The 16,902-nt window shown below is 39.2% G+C and overlaps 1 protein-coding gene across 1 annotated transcript in view; it reads right to left on the bottom strand.

Moving 5' to 3' along the window:
- AHI1 (Abelson helper integration site 1) overlaps window positions 1-16,902 on the bottom strand; it is a 248,465-nt gene that overhangs the window by 30,556 nt on the left and 201,007 nt on the right. The window contains exons 20-21 of the mRNA XM_011991473.1: window positions 12,599-12,761; window positions 7,930-8,049 (exon numbers count right to left, since the gene is read on the bottom strand). Of these exons, the coding sequence (XP_011846863.1) occupies window positions 7,930-8,049; window positions 12,599-12,761 (283 nt within the window). The remainder of the gene's footprint in view (window positions 1-7,929; window positions 8,050-12,598; window positions 12,762-16,902) is intronic.

The raw sequence follows: 16,902 nt of genomic DNA, 5'->3' as shown, positions 1-16,902 counted from the left end.
CAAGAAAGCAGCTGTTCCTGAACATAACTAGAGTATACATTTTGGTTTAGAAAAGTCTATCCTTTGGAATTAAGCTAGCATGCTCTTATTGACTCTACATGCTTAATAAAATAATGAAAATTATTAAGACACTCCTCTGCTCACGTGAAGATTAGCGATAATAGATATTTTTATAATTATCTTGAATAGCAAAACCAATAACTATTATTCATTTAATGAATTTTTAGAGAAGAATATAAGCAAAAATAACAGTAATTTCTCCACAGTTTCAAAGATAATCTAACATTTCTGTGCCTACTTTTTACTGTACATCTAGTATTTATATAAAAACATACTTGACTGTATTAGTGTTGAAACACTAATAGAAGGTAAACAGTACTTTCTTGCTTTGGGTTTTGTTTTTTAGAAATAACAAAGAAAAAAATAAAATAGGATTTTCAGGAGTTAAAAAAACAGATTTTAGGAATTAAAAAAAGAAAACTGGGTATTTTGGTACCTAAAAATGGTTAAAAAATAGGATTGTCTCTGCTAATAAGGAAAGAGGCCAGGAGTGATGGCTCACACTTGTAATTGCAGCACTTTGGGAGGCCAAGGCGGGCAGATCACTCAGGCTAGGAGTTTGAGATGAGCCTGGCCAACATGATGAAACCCCATCTCTACTAAAAGTACAAACATTAGCAGGGCGTGGTGGCCCACACCTGTAGTCCGAGCTACTCAGGAGGCTGAGGCAGGAGAGGTGGAGGTTGCAGTGAGCTGGGATCCCGCCACTGCACTCCAACATGGGTGACAGGGCGAGAGTCCATCTCAAAAAAAAAAAAAAGATGTTGAGATATATTGAAAAAAGAAAAAGCAGAATCTTAAGTATGATTCTAGTTTCTTAAACATAAAAAATAGACAAAGACATCTATTTATATATGGAAGAACATTTTTGTAAGCATACACAAGAAACAGAATGAGCATAAATACTAGCAGGACAGAAGACTCATTTTTCATTTTATACTATACTAGTTAAATTTTTAAAATTATGAACATATATTATTTTTTACAGTAGAACAACTCTAATAATTAAAAAAATTTTAGCAATAACTTTCCTCCCCAAATAAATGGATCATACAAGTTAATACTTAGGCTAGCAAAAATAAAAAGGCTAAAAAACCAAAAAAGTCCCAAAATACAAAAAAATAGAACAAAGTTTGTCAGCACTACTCGTTTTCGAAGCTTCTGAGTTTCTCTCTTTCCTGATAGCACCTATATTCTCTTTTCTATTAGATGCAATTTGTAGCACACCTTGGTAAAAACGTTCTGGAATGAACTTGGAGGAAAACATTACCCTGCTCTCACTCTCCTGTGGTATAAGTTGTTACTGATTTGTTCTGGGATGATTAACTCATCTCGCCCCCTCCTCCTCCAGCAAAGAGCCAGCAACAAATACTGCCATCACCCACTAACATTTCAATGAACCAGATGAAATGCTGGAAGGTACCTGGCACAATTAGCAACAGAGCAGGTGTGTTCCACTTGGAAGAACATGTAAGATGCAGCAGCTGCCAAGCTATTAAGAGGTATAATTTTACTTCTTACTCTATAGTTTGAAAAGAATAAGTTTAAAAAGGAAAATGATTGAGGTTTGTTTCCTTTTTTCATTAAAAATAGAGTACAATTCTTAAAACTTACACATGAAGAAGGGTACCATGAAACAAACACAAAACAGGGATGTGGGCTGGGCAAGGTGGCTCATGCCTATAATCCCAGCAGTTTGGGAGGCTGAGGCAGGTGGATCACTTGAGGTCAGGAGTTTGAGGCCAGCCTGGCCAACATAGTGAAACCCTGTCTCTACTAAAAATACAAAAATTAGCCGGGCATGGTGGTGCACACCTGTAATCTCAGCTACTTGGGAGGCTGAGGCATGAGAATTGCTTGAACTTGGGAGGTGGAGGTTGCGGTGAGCTGAGATCTCACCACTACACTCCAGTTTGGCAACAGAGCGAGACTCTGTCTCAAACAAACAAACAAACAAAGAAAACAAAAACAAACAAACCAAAAAATCAGGGATGTAAAAAACCAGTATGATACAAAACCTGGCTAACTGTGGAGGTACCAACTGTGTATGTGTGTTGCTAACTAGATGGTGGAGGAAAATGGGCACTGGCCTGAGAATATGGAGGCCATGCTCCTAATTAGCAGCATCATTTTAAACAAACTTCGAGTTTCCTGGATCTCAATTTCCTGTAGAATGAAGGAGTTGATTAGAATCATCAAGGATGATCTCTGAGGTCCTTTCCATGTCACTAGTTTTATAATTCTATGAACTTAGATGCCCCACAATTTTACTCACTTTATCAGAGACTACTTTTCATGTTCTTTCTTAAAAAAAAAAACCAAACATATCTTATATGTGATAATAAAAATAAGACTTGCACATGAAATTAAACATCTGACAGACTCTGTGGGAGGTTTATAAGGTAAGGTCTTGATAAAATCAAACCATATATATTTTAATAAAGGAGCTAAATTTAAGAAATGTAACTAGCCAGGTGCTAAGAAGCTCAGTTACACATTTCTCAAAAGTTGGCTGTTAGTTCCATGACTCAGAGTGCACCCAAATCATTTTAATTACTCAAGGCAACATTATATTTCTTAGGGGTTTCTTTTTACACAAACATAGATCATTTGTTATACTTTCTCTCACTGGGAAGTAAAATACTGTCTTACACACATAGCACATTCCTAAGAGGAAAAAATATATGCAGCATTCTATTCTAACACGTGGATTCAGATACAGAAGATCAAATTCTTCAACAAAAGAAATCCATGCATTTTAAGCTTTAAAGCCTAATTTGAGTTTCATACCCTCCATGAGAACATTCCTAGTCCCTGGCCCAAATGGAGTTTTACCCTCTCTAACTCCTTTACATGACTGTAAATTCCTTAAATCTATTAGAATTGAGGTTTGGCCATCAGTGGGATTAGCCTGAAGTAGACCTCAAGGGTTATGATGGTATCTGAAGAACTGTTCTGCTGCAATATGAGTATGAAGGCATGTTTGAAGCATGGAGATCAGTCTGTGAGGGGCAAAAGTCATAGGAAATTTAAAAAATCAACTACTGTCTAAGACTATGATGCAGTGAGTCCACCTAAGTAGAGGAGTGGCACAGGCAGTGAGAACTGGGAAATTTTGGAAGCAAGTAGGAGGTCCCTATCCATAAGAACATAGGCACATCAGGAAGATGAAGGGGCAATACCAACTTCACAGGTAAGACACTAACAGAGTTCTTTATATTTCCTCTGGCAGAGTCAATGTTAACTCAAGGATAATAGACAGAAACAAACCAAGAGGAGCGGGGGTCAGGTCACCTCAGTTTCAAAGGTTAGCATGTTGCAGAGTCAGGGACATGAGAAAATCACAAAAAGTAAAGGCTGTATCTTTCATAGCATCACACAATTTTTAATATAGACTAAACCTATTGTTAGCTGCCACAGCAACCCTTTACACCAATGTTATAAATGCTTCCACTGCATTAAAGGTTTTTATGTTGTAAATTTGGACCTCAGGTTTGTGTTACGTTTATGTTAACCTCATGTTTATGTTATGGGCCTCATGTTCACGTGTTAAAATCCTAACTGTCAATGAGATGGTTATTAGAAGGTATTTGGGGGGTAATTAGGTCATGAGGGCAGAGCCCTCATAAATGGTATTGGTGCTTTTATAATGAGACACACAAAAACGCTTGCTTCCTCTCTCTGCTCTCTGCCCAGTGAGGATAAGTGAGGTTGCAAACCAGGGAGGAGACTTTGACCAGACCCTGGATCTGTCAGCACATTGATCATGAACTTCCCAGCTTCCAGAACTGTGAGAAAAAAATGTTGTTATTTAAGCCACCCAGTCTACATTTGTTATAGCAGACGCAACTAAGACAAGCATTTTCCTAAATTCCTAAATCTGGTGCTGAATTACAGACAATGGGTAATATTACACATGCAACATTTGCCCATTATCAAATTTCTGCCAATCCTTTTGACTGTATCCCTTACAGTCCTTACATTGTTGTAGGCAACCATCACCATATATGCATGCTTATTTGAAACTGATGTTTTACCAAGAAACCATTTTTCTTTCAGTTTCTTACAGCACAGGCTATTCATTCTCACATGCCCATTTTCACATAGTTCATGGTTCTCTCATGAACCATGAGAGCCAGGAGTTAACAATGACCTCCTCTTAGCTCCCTACTGCCGATTTTAGGGTATTGTAATGCCAAAGCACTTTTCCTTGGGTGCTCTGACACCTGGCTATTACATCCTCTGCTTATCTTTGCATCTGTGATCTGCAGACCTTGTGGTCACTCTAACACAATGGCTGCCAATGTTGGCTGCACATTAAAATTACCTGGAAAGCTTTTGAAATCTGCTCTTGCCAAGGTCCTATTTCACCAATTAAATGTATTTGAAGGGGCAGAGATTGTAATCCATATCTAGTTTTTTAACTGGTTTGGTGATTTCAATGTGAAGCCAAAGTTGAGACCTTTGTTCTAACCTAAGAATTGAGGATGCCAGCTCTTTGTTCATCAGTTTCCTCTTCATCCTAACTCTTGCTATCATCCTGGAATCTTAATGTTCAAGAGTACAACCTGTCCAACACTCTGGGTCCTAGTTCCTTGACCAGTTCAACTCTAACAACATGTTTCTCAATTTCACTTCAGCTTTTAGACATACTCTATGAATTTATTATAACCTGAGCTGCATGACATCTGAGACACTAAATAAGCAAGAGTTTATGGCCTTGAACACTATAGTTCCAGCTTGCTGACTCCTTTTCCGTGTGACACTACGCCTCTACCTGGGCCCCGGTAGCTTGCTGCAACCTTGTAGAGGAGAACCTGCTTTCTAACTCTGCCAGTCTTCTGGTTCTACGTCCTTTCCGATTGGATAATCCTCTATGGTGCGTCACTATGGTAACTTTAACCTCTTGTGTTCCTTTCACATTCACAACTCCAGTTATATATTAAACCAAATCTGCCTCCTCTACTGCTATGCCTTAGATGCTGACAAGAGACTACTGAAGAAAAAAAATCCAACTGTACAGATTTATGCCACTTCCATTTTTATGGTATCCGAACAGCAGCTCCTAGAACTACTAAGGAATCTTTTCATATATCCTAAATGAGCCCCTATTTTCCTTACTCCAATGGTTATTATACTTCTTGTGCTCCTATCTCACTCCTTTTGCCCCTCACATTAGAAGTAAACCTTGCTTTTTGTTTTGGAGAACATAAAAATATCTTTAGTTTCTAGACTTCAACCCTTTATTAACTGATCTGCGTCCCTATCCACATTTACCTGTGTTAGAGGGGCACTGCTCTAAGCTCCATACTGCTGACATTTTTGGCCAGAGAATTCTTTGTTGGGGGAGCTGTTCTCTGCATTCTAGGATACTGAGCAACATCCATGACCTCTACTCACCAGATGCCAGTATTATCCCCCACCTTGCAGTTGAGAAAACAAAAAACATCTCCAACTATTGCCAAATGACTCCTGGAAGGCACAATCACTCTCAGTTGAGAATCCTCTGCTTGGAGCAAGACTAATCTGTCAATCTGTCTTTCCAATAAAGTATTTTCTGCTTTCTCCAAGATCCACTGTGCCCTTGGTGTCCTTTCTTTATCTATTTTCAACCTGAACCTGTCTATTGGCTTTGTCTCCTAAATATATAATTTTACATCTGTCCATTATTTAAAAAATAATTCATGGACACCAGGCCTCCCTTTAGCCACTGAGGAATCTTTTTTTATTCTTCAAAGTGAAGCTCTGAGAAGGGCTTCCATGAGCGTTCACATGCTGGGGCCTCATTCCACCTTTACTCTGCTCTTCAATCCTTGCTACTCTACTGATACTGGTGCAAAGCTACCAGGGTCCTCTGCATGACCAAATGCTTCGACAACCTAACTGCTTGGCTGTTTCCAGCTAGACTCTTCTTGAACCTCTCTACCTCTTCTGGCTTCCAGGGCACTTTTTTAAATGTTTATTATTTTTTCTTTTTTTCCTTTATTCTTTCTCAATCGTCTCTTAACTGTCCCTTAATACTAGTGTTTAACTGGGTTCTGTCCTTGGCCTTCTCCTCTTATAACTCTATGACATACTTTCTGGGCTCTGCCTTCATTACAAGCTTCCATTTACTGATATAACAGAACTAACACACTAATTCTCATTTGATTTTGAAGCTCTACATTCTCTCAAATTCCAATCCTGCATTACTGGCTCCCAGTGAATATTTCTCTCTGGGAGCACTACAGATACTACTAACAAATTGAGATATCTAAAACCGAGCTTGTCATCTCTTACTCTGCAAGGAATGGTGATTTCTTGCCCCTGTCTTCCCAAATCTTTCTTATTTATTTCATTACTTCTGTTGCACCACTGTTCATTCAGTTGTATAAGTCAAGACGCTTAGCAAAATCCTAGATTCCAACCTCACTAATAAAATCCAATCAATCATAAAATCCTGTCAATTACAGCTTATGTCCCCTGCCCTCCATCCCCACTAGTTCAGGTTTTCATATTTTATTTCCATGCATTCCGAATTTCCTTGTGCTAGGTCCTTAGCTACCTCAAATTCAACAACTATTCTGCTGCACTAGAATGACCTTTCTAACACGCAAATCTGTTCATGTCATTCCCTGAATTACCTCCTTCAGGGGATCCCCTTCGTCTGGAGTATAAAATCTAAGTGTTTTAGCAGAGTATGCTACGCTCTTCTGTGGCCTGGTTCCTGCATTTCTCCTGTCCTTCTCTCTATTAGAACTCATGCCCAGACATAATCATAGATCCCATAACTTACTTATGTTATTCCCTCTGCTGGAAAGTTTTTTCTAACTTCACTGACTTAACACATATTTGTGCATCCTAGATGCCTCAGGTCAAGTATTTCCTCCTTAGGAACTCTACATGGACTCCCCCAGGGTATATTTAAGAGGGTTTCTTCGTATGTGTTCCCAATATACTGTGTATATATCTTCATTACAGTTTCTACCAGAGTCTACTGGACTTGCTTGCTTGCAGGTGTGTACGCCAGCCTGTAAGCAACTTAAGGGCAAGTGCCTTGCCTACTCCTGAAACTCCTGTTTCAGTGGGGATTAATAGAGTGCATGGACGAAGGCATTCAATAAATACATGCTGAATGACTGAATGATACATGTCAGGTTCAACTGTCAAAAAAATTTATTTTGACATTGTAATGATATGTACATGAAATGTATTTGTAAAAAAAACCTATGTTGGTTCATGGAATCAAGCAGCAGTGAGGTTACTCAGTCTAAGGGAAGAGTTAATGTGGTATAATACAAGTTTAGTAAGCAGTACACATGACAGTACAGCGCTTATTAAACATTCCGGCCAAAGCACTGCTAACCTCAGAAGAATACTGATTAATATCCCCGAAGGGCTGATGACACAGACGGAAACACACGACAGTTCTCTGGCTGCTGTGGCTGATAATACATCCACATTCATTTTAACATAAAAACATTTAAAATTACTTCCAAGTAAAAGGAATGCTCCAGAAAGATAGAACATCTTAGTTTTGTGAACTCCAGTGACCTCCAGCATAAATGTTTACCTCCCAGGTGGGGCTGATGACACTGTCCGTACCACAGTTAAAGAAATAAGTGCAGAGTAGAAATAGCACCTAAAGCCACAAGTTCCACTTTGGGTCCTTGTACCATCACTTAGGCTGTGACACGGAGTCTACTTTAACCTCTCTGAGCCTCCTCAGTTTCCTTATCTGGAAAATGGCTATAATATTTGCCTTACGTATTTCATAATGATGTAGGTACCAAGACATAAAAAATAATGTGAACAATGAAGGATAACAAGCACAAAACATAAAGTAATATTTTATCCGGAGAGAGTGAAAATCAAAATACACATGCAAACACATATTCTTAAAAACATTTACCTTTTGAGGAGCTGGAGACTTTTCTATTTTAGTTTTTTCCTCAGGGCTTAAAGGCGGGGATCGCTCCTTTATCTCAGGAGGCAGTTCTTGATACAGTGCTGAAATTGGAGAAAGGAATTCATGCAATCAAACTGAGGAGCACTGCTTCATGGGGGAAAAACAATTGATGGTAGGGGCAAATACGAAATTAAAGAAATATTCAGTTCCTTGGTGTACCAATAAGATACCTAAAACTTACTTGTTATGGCAATTTGCAGTTTTACTCATTAGTTATCAAAAGAACTATGATTGGAAAATTTTAATCATCTGGATTTCAGAAAGGTAGAAGGTGTCATTTTCACTTATTATGTGGTCAGACAGATGCTTATTTTATCTCAATACACATTTACCAGGAACCTGCTAAATGCCAGGATATCTGCTAGGAACTGCTGGAGAATATATGGAGATCATCAAAAGATGGTCTCCACTAGCAAGGAGCTTACAATCTGGTCAGAGAAAGACATCTTTACAAGTAACTATAAAATAAATGTGACATTATTTGAAAGTGAAATAATTACAAAGACAAACTCTGATGTGGGGATGGAAAACGCTTAATGGAAGAAGTGGTAGGTGTATCAGACTCTGAAGACTAGGTAGGATTTTACCAGTCAGAGGTATGCAGAAAAAATAATTTGGGGGCAGGGCACAGTGGCTCATGCCAGCACTTTGGGAGGCCGAGGCGGGCGGATCACTTGAGGCCAACAGTTTGAGGCCAGGCTGGCCAACATGGCGAAACCCCGTCCCTACCCAAAAATATAAAAATTAGCAGGGCGTGGTGGCGTGCACCTGTAGTCCCAGCTTTGGGAGGCTGAGGCATGGGAACTGCTTGAACCTGGGAGGTGGAGGTTGCAGTGAGTCAAGATAGCACCACTGCACTCCAGGCTGGGAGACAGGCAGAGACTCTGTCTCAAAAAAAAGGAAAGGATAATTTGGGAAGATGATATGAAATCAATAAGCATGGAGTTAGGACTCTATATGATGTTGAATCTATACACAGTGTTGAATTTAAGACTCTTATAATTCAATATTCTATGTAATCTATTGAAGCTACATAGGGTATTGAATCTAAAGAGCTATGTGCAAATTTTGAAGGGTTAAAACAAAAATATATTTTGGTTAAGAACATCTCTGAATTGAAAGAAATTACTGAAATATACTTGATCAAAATTGTACAACTAAAATTATGAGATATACTAATTGTCTTCGTATGTGGAGTGGTTTTATTATTGGGTTTCTTTATCTCATATTTTAAGGGTGTTAGATGCGATGGGGGAAGCTGATCATGTTGTTCTTTCCAGCGCCTTAAGATACAAAGAGAATAAGTTCTTTATAATAGTGGGAGTATGAACTTCTTTTATTGTGTTGTTCTCTTAGAGGACAGGCTCTCAATTGAACAGTGGGTGGAGATTCTGCTCATACACTCCTTTAGATCATTTACTTTGCATAGTTGGCTTCAGATAAAGATCAAGGACAATTCTTCCTACTATTTTTAGACTAGAATATGCTACTGACAGTCATTTTTTTCTCCAAAGTTAAAACTGGGCAATTGAGTTTTTTGTTAAATTCAGGTAAAAAAAGGATAAAAGGGAAAGGGAAATAACCCCTAATGAAGTGTGAGAATTCAATCATTACAGTCTCAGATTTTCTAAGTTTTTTTTTCCCCCCCTGTTTGTTCTAGTCTATACGAGGCTTTTTAAAGCAGCAGTGACTGATGCCAAAAGAAAACATAAATTATTCTGGGATACAATAAAGAATTATGGCAGTTGAAGGATGGTCATTACTGAGACAAATAATTAATTTCTTTATGTAGCCATCAACTCATCACTGCAATATGCCTCAGAGGTCTGGCTTTGATCATTATGGAAGAAGAACAAATTTTATTAGCTTTTAAAATGAATTTATTTTCTGTGGAGATGAGTCTTGTTATATTGCCCAGGCTGGTCTCAAACACTTGGGCCTCAAGTGATCCTCCCTTTTCAGCCTCCTGAAGTGTTGGGATTACAGGCATGAGCCACTGCATCTGGCCTTATTAGCTTTTCAATTCACTGTAGCTCAAACATCTATATCTTCTCAAGATCTGCAAGCCTAAGAGGTTATTTTTGTAAACTAGATTCTCAAGTTAAAGCACTTAATTCCACCCTGCCTAGAGACACACAAGTGAGAAAATTTAAAAAATATTTCCACTTGTATACGAAAATAATAATGGATTCTAATATTTCATTAAAATGAGGCATACTCCAGAGTGACCACGATTGTGCTGGCAGCTGTTGATTTAAAAAGCTTGATTTAAACAGAAGCTACCCCTGTTTAACCTCAGCTGTTGACCCTGTGGGAGAGCCAACGATGGGAAGAAGGAACTTGGCTATTTTAGATGATCTGGAAGTTAAAAGTACTGAACTTATGGAACTTATACACTGTCTTATGCCTACATGGGAATTAACCTGTCCTAAAATTTCTTCCTTTCATACGGCCTTATGTTTTTTCCATTATACAACCTCTTCTAAACACAAAAATATACCTCTAACAGAGTTTAAGAGTTGTATGTCAAAATTAGCTGGGCATGGGAGCATGCGCCTGGAGTTCCAGCTACTCAGGAGGCTGAGCTGGGAGGACTGATTGAGCCCTGGAGGTCAAGGCTGCAGTGAGCCATGACTGCATCACTGTACTCTAGCCTGGGTGACAAAGTGAGGCCCCATCTCAAAAAAAGAAAAAAAAAACAAACCAGTTATATGTCATTTACTACTTACAAGAAGGTAACTGAAACAGTTGCACAGAAGAAGTTAAGTTATGAGAATGAGAAGCGGTACAATTTTTGAGACACACAGCACTTTTTAGGGGAGGGGTCTGCTGACTGTGGCAGATAAGCTGAAGAAGGGAGCTGCAATGAGACTTAGGGCACTTGAGAGACTGGGGAGGGGAGCAACGGGAAGGACCTGGCTGCAGACAAGGTCGTGGGAAGGTGCCAAAGATAGACAATTTTATCTAGGCTTAGCCCAGCATCTGGTAATCACGAAGGAAATTCTTCTTCCATTCCTTCATCTCTTTGGCTGTCAAAATTGAAAACTTAAGTTATAATCAATAATATTTTTGTTTAGTCGTAGTTTTGGGTTAAACAGTTTCATGGACTAGCCTGAAAACCAACTATTATTTATAATAATTATTTCTTTACAGAAACAAAAGACTTAAATATTCAAAACACAGATTGTTCTCAATTTCAAGGCTGCCTATACTACAATTTTTTTTTTTTTTTTTTTTTTTTTTTGACAGAGTTTTGTTCTCTTGCTAGACTGGAGTGCAGTGGCATGATCTTGGCTCACTGCAACCTCTGCCTCCCAGGTTCAAGTGATTCTCCTGCCTCAGCCTCCCAAGTAGCTGGGATTACAGGTGCCTGCCACCACGCCTGGCTAAATTTTGGTATTGTTAGTAGGGACAAGGTTTTGCCATGTTGCCCAGGCTGGTCTCGAACTCCCGACCTCAAGTGATCTGCCTGCCTCAGCCTCCCAAAGTGCTGGGATTACAGGCATGAGCCACAGTGCCTGGCTTGCCTACACTACATTTTGAATCAGAACCAGAATTTTGGTGCTTACAGAAGAAAAGCTTACACACGATATCATTTAATTCCTTCACTTTACAGAAGGTAACTGGGGCATATGAGTGTAAGATGTTGAGCTGAGGTTAGAAGTCAGTTTTCCTGACCCCTGAGTGTTGTGCTTTTCCTAGCATGCTATCAAGTTAATTGTGGATAGGATGTATTCTTCTGAAGACGCACTACTGTACTTCTTCTCTTTAATGATAGTCTTAAAGTTATTATTATTTTCTGTTTTCAGGCTCTCTACGTTAGTTCTGTTTTCACCTCTCAAGGCCTACTGGTGAATCTACAGCTTTCAGAAACCCATATTTAGATTTTCTTTCCTAGTTCTTTTTTTTTTTTCATTTTTAAGCTGTTATTTATTGAACAAAAACCATTATTAAAACACAAAGTAGAAATTAAAATACAAGATAGGTTCATACAGTCTTGTCACATCACATGGTAAGTTCTAGGCTTTGTCAACATGTGCATATAGCTTTTAAATAATTGTCATTTATCAACTTTGTGCTTACATATTTTCAGCTCTGGCTCATTTTTTTTCCCCCATAAATGAGGGCTAAATTTACTTGAGAATGAAACAACTTATTGTAGTTTTGTTTTCACAGGTAACCAGCTAGGACTGAGGTATACAAAGTAAAAGAACTGCAGTTGGGGAACTAGAGGCTCTTAAGATGCCAGTCAGCTGAGAAGTCACTGTGGCAAGAGAAGAACTGACAGAACTGTGCACGAGGCAGGTGCAGGGTCAAACGAGTTGAATAAGAAAGCTGGTAGCTAGAGAGGCAGGGTCCCCTGGGATAAGAAGTCCATGAAACAAACATTCCAATCTCAGAATGTAGCAGCTTTCTAACGTACTAATGCCTCCTCTTTTTATTTTTTTACATCATGAGAATGAAAGCAATATCCATTGGTAAACATATGCAAAGGTTACAAAGACAGTAAATTAAAGACTAGAAAATGATAAAATCTTGGACTATCAGTTATACCATACTAGTAAACCAGGAAGGGAGCATAAAACTTACTTTCACTAGCCACATGATTAGCTGGAAAATAACCTTCCTGTCCCTTTCCTATGCTGCCATACCACCAGTCTTCATTATCTTTGAAAAACACTCGGATAATGTCTCCACGATGGATGGTTAGTTCATCTGATCGATTCGCTGTGTAGTCATAAAGAGCCACTACCTAAGAGAGAGATAAGACCACCACAGCTTTATCACAACTGTACCACAGAGAAAACCCCCAACATTCACTTCCTCTTGCAGAAGAGCAGCTGAAACCAAAGCAGTACTTTGGTAAGTGTGAGGCTGTCTCAAGGTTTGCTAATGGGATGAGGGGTGGTGGGAACACAGCAGGAGAAGCAAGATAAAAGACTGTGGGATTGAGAAATGGTTATGAGCATTCAATACACTAAGATTAGCTTCAAAATAGCAGATGTTAATTTTTTTAAGTAAATTACTTGTGAAGCAAATAAAAAAAAGTTCGCATACCATTTACTTTTTTAGAATTGTTTTATACTACCTTTAAGTCTCATTCTCTGTGCTAAGCAGATGCCTCTGAAAAAAAATTCTTCAGAAGGTCTACAGTTTTACAAAAAGGAAGAACTCAGTGGAACAATGTGATTGCATCGCTTGGTTTACTGTTAATGTCTCTTTTTGAGATAAATTTCTCTACATACACATAAATTTTTTATGTTTTACATCAACAACTTAAACCTTCTATCTTTAAAAAGTATCCTTATAAGTTATTTTTACTTGATACGAATTTAAGAGGAAAAGCCTTTTTATGAGAATCCTCTTCTCTGTGTTAAGGTAATCCTATTTGGTTTCCTTTTCTTTTGAAAACCCAAGTCAAAATGATATGGCAGTGGCTGCACAGGAATTTAAAAATCCTTGGCTGGGCATGATGGTTCATGCCTGTAATCTCAGCACTTTGGGAGGCCGAGGCAGGAGGACTGCTTGAAGCCAAGAGTTTGAGATCAACCTGAGCAACAAAGCCAGACCTTCATCTCTATACAAAAAAATTAAAAAAAATTAGTTGGGTGTGGTAGTGTGTGCCTGCAGTCCTAGCCACTCAGGAGGCTGAGGTGGGAGGATCACTTGAGCCCCAGGGTTTGGAGGCTGCAGTGAGCTATGACTGCACCATGACACTTCAGCCTAGGTGCCTGGGTGCCTGGGTGACGCAGAAAGACCTTGTCTCTAAAAAAAAAAAAAAGAAAAGAAAATCTCTTATAGTAGTTAAAAGGAGGAAGACCTCAATTCATTTTAGATTTAGATCTGATATACTGTATAAAGCAGGACATAACAACATCTATACTAAATAATACATTTATGCTGTTTTCCCCTCTACTTAAACAGTATCTGAAAATGTATAGCTTATACAACTACATATGTAATGGAAAATTACATATATATATATTATGTCTCAGTGTGCACAGCACGTGTGAGTCCAGGGAAGAGACACTTAAGAATCCAGTGTGGTGGAACCTGGCATTAGATGTGAGAGCTGAGAGAGAAGGGTACGAGAAGCTGAGGCTAATGGAGTAAGTAGGGCTCAGATCATGCGTGTTGAAAAAGTTCAGACTCAATAATATGGCCAATGGAAAGGCACAGAAGGGTTTTAACCAGAGGATTCCATTACAGTTCACATAGCTGTTTCTGGTACCTTTTAATCCATTTAACAATATTTATTAACACATCAACCAGGCAATTCTAACAAATGAGTTTGGACTTAACCGCTGTCACCATATAAGAGCAGTAATGATAATTTAATTCAAATGGCTCAAATGCAATGCCTATTGTACAGCTTAGCATAGTATCTAATTTACAACATGTGATGCAGGGTATTATTTAAAATGTACTGAGTGCTTACCATGTTCTAGATACCATGCTAGTTGTTTAGGTGTTATTCTGCTTAATCCTTATGACAACTTGGTGAGGCCATGTATCCTTATTTCCATTTTATAAAAGAGGAATTTGATGTCCAGAGAAATTTAGGAACTTCCCTAAAGTCAAGTAAACTAGTAAGTGATAGAATCAAGACTTAAACTCAGTCTCAATCTCTCTCCTTCCTTTCCTTCTTTCTTTCTTTTCCCCTAGTTCCAAGAAACTCTATGATGGTTCGTTCCTGTTGTTCCTTATCCTGGCTGTGGTACACTGAAACACCACAACTTTAATGAGTCTCATGCAAATATGAGGTGAACGTATGCTTATTTGTCTGGAGCCCTAGGTGGCTGTTGGGAAGGAGAACAGGTGAGATTCAGCTTAGGCAACAGAATCACTTAGGAAATCCTGCATCATGCTGTGTCACTGTGTGAACCTTGGAAAATCTGAAGCTTATCAAGTGAAGTCTGAAAAATTTTCCTGAATTTTACACACAGGGGTGTCTTGATAAAAGAATCCCTTCAAGGCACAGGGGTCCAAAAAACCTATGAGAGTCGACATTACACCTTTTCTATTATAGTACCCACTGATTCTTCTCTTCTTACAGAACCAAATACACACATTAATTTTGCATGGCCCACTAGTACCTGTAAACATGTTTTGCACTCTGTGACTGTTATGGACTGAACTGTGTCACTCAAAATTCACAGGCTGAAGCCCTAGCCCCCAGTGTGAATGTATCTGGAGACACGGCCTTTATGGAGGTAATTCAGGTTAAATGAAATCATAGGGGTGGGGCCTGGATTAGCAGAACTGGCATTTTTATGAAAGGAAGATACAGTGAGAAAGTGGCCATCTGCAAGACAACAGGAGAGGCAGTAGGAGAAACTGACTGTGCTAGCACCTTGATCTTGGTCCTCTAGCCTCCAGAATTGTGAGAAAATTAATTTCTTCTTATTTTTTTAAAAAATTATTTCAATAGCTTCAGGGGTACAAGTGTTTTCTGGTTACATGGATGAATTGTACAGTGGTGAAGTCTGGGCTTTCAGTGTACCTGTCATGTAAATAGTATACACTGTACCCCACAGGTAATTTTTTGTTGTTGTTGTTGAGACACAGTCTTGCTCTCTTGCCCAGGCTGGAGTGCAGTGGCGCCATCTCGGCTCACTGCAACCTCCGCCTCCAGGGTTCAAGCTATTCTCCTGCCTTGGCCTCCTGAGTAGCTGGGATTACAGGTGCCCGCCACCATGCCCGGCTAATTTCTGTATTTGTAGTAGAGATGGGGTTTCACCACGTTGGCCAGACTGGTCTCAAACTCCTGACGTCAGGTGATCCGCCTGCCTTGGTCTCCCAAAGTGCTGGGATTACAGACGTGAACCACTGTGCCCAGCCCCCGACAGGTAATTTTTCATTCTTCATCCCTCTCCCACCCTCCGTCTACTTTTCTGACTCCCCAGTGTTCATTATACCTCACTGTATGCCTTTGTGTAGGTTAGCTCCTACTTTTAAGTGAGAACATGTAGTATTTGGTTTTGTTCCTGAGTTACCTCACTTAGGATAATGGTCCCAGTTCCATACAAGTTGCTGCAAAATATATTATTTCATACTTTTTAAAATGGATGAGTAGCAGTCCACATACATACACATACCACATTGAGAAAATAAATTTCTGTAAAACCACCCAGTCTGTGGTATTTTGTTAGGCCAGCCCTAGCAGGCTAGTACACTTTTAAACCTGATGGTATCAGATGAACCACTTACTACCACCCCAGCCTAAAACTACAAATGGGTAATGCCTCACTTGTATCCATTTCAGGTCCTCAGTAACTTACAGAACCGTGTTCCACACTATTAAGCTGTCATCTCCGGATGAAGCAATGTCTTTATCATAAAACTCTACAACCAGCATCCCTGGGAGGGTGATGACTGGTGATGCTACATTCTCTAAAGCAAAGAAATTGGAGCATGTCATCATAATACCATTGTTGACATTTAAGTACAGGCAGACCTCATTTTATTGTATTTCACAGTGTGGTGTTATAATATGTATTATGTTTCTGTTTTCAGGTCCTGGTTCATAACTCCCATATCCCTTGTTACAGTTTTTTGGTTTAACGGTGGGTATGTTAGGCCTTAGGGGCAGGCCTCAGAAAACAGAGTATCTCTGACCTCCTCCTGCCCTCCATTTACCTGCCCCAAGGTAGGGCTCTAATCACCACCCCCTACCTTTCTAATTGTAGGTCTTATGAACAGTCAGAGGGTCCTTCCGCCCTCTACCCTGGAGGAAGGAATGCTGATGTCACGGAGCTTCCATAAAAAACCTAAGAGGTGCTGCTGAATCCGGTTTGTCAGTATTTTATTGAGGATTTTTGCATCGATGTTCATCAGGGATATTGGTCTAAAATTCTCTTTTTTTGTTGTGTCTCTGCCAGGCTTTGGTATCA

The sequence above is a fragment of the Mandrillus leucophaeus genome, unplaced genomic scaffold (assembly GCF_000951045.1).
Source record: "Mandrillus leucophaeus isolate KB7577 unplaced genomic scaffold, Mleu.le_1.0 Scaffold396, whole genome shotgun sequence".
Taxonomy (NCBI): Eukaryota; Metazoa; Chordata; class Mammalia; order Primates; family Cercopithecidae; genus Mandrillus; species Mandrillus leucophaeus.
This window is presented reverse-complemented; position numbering and strand designations above follow the sequence as displayed.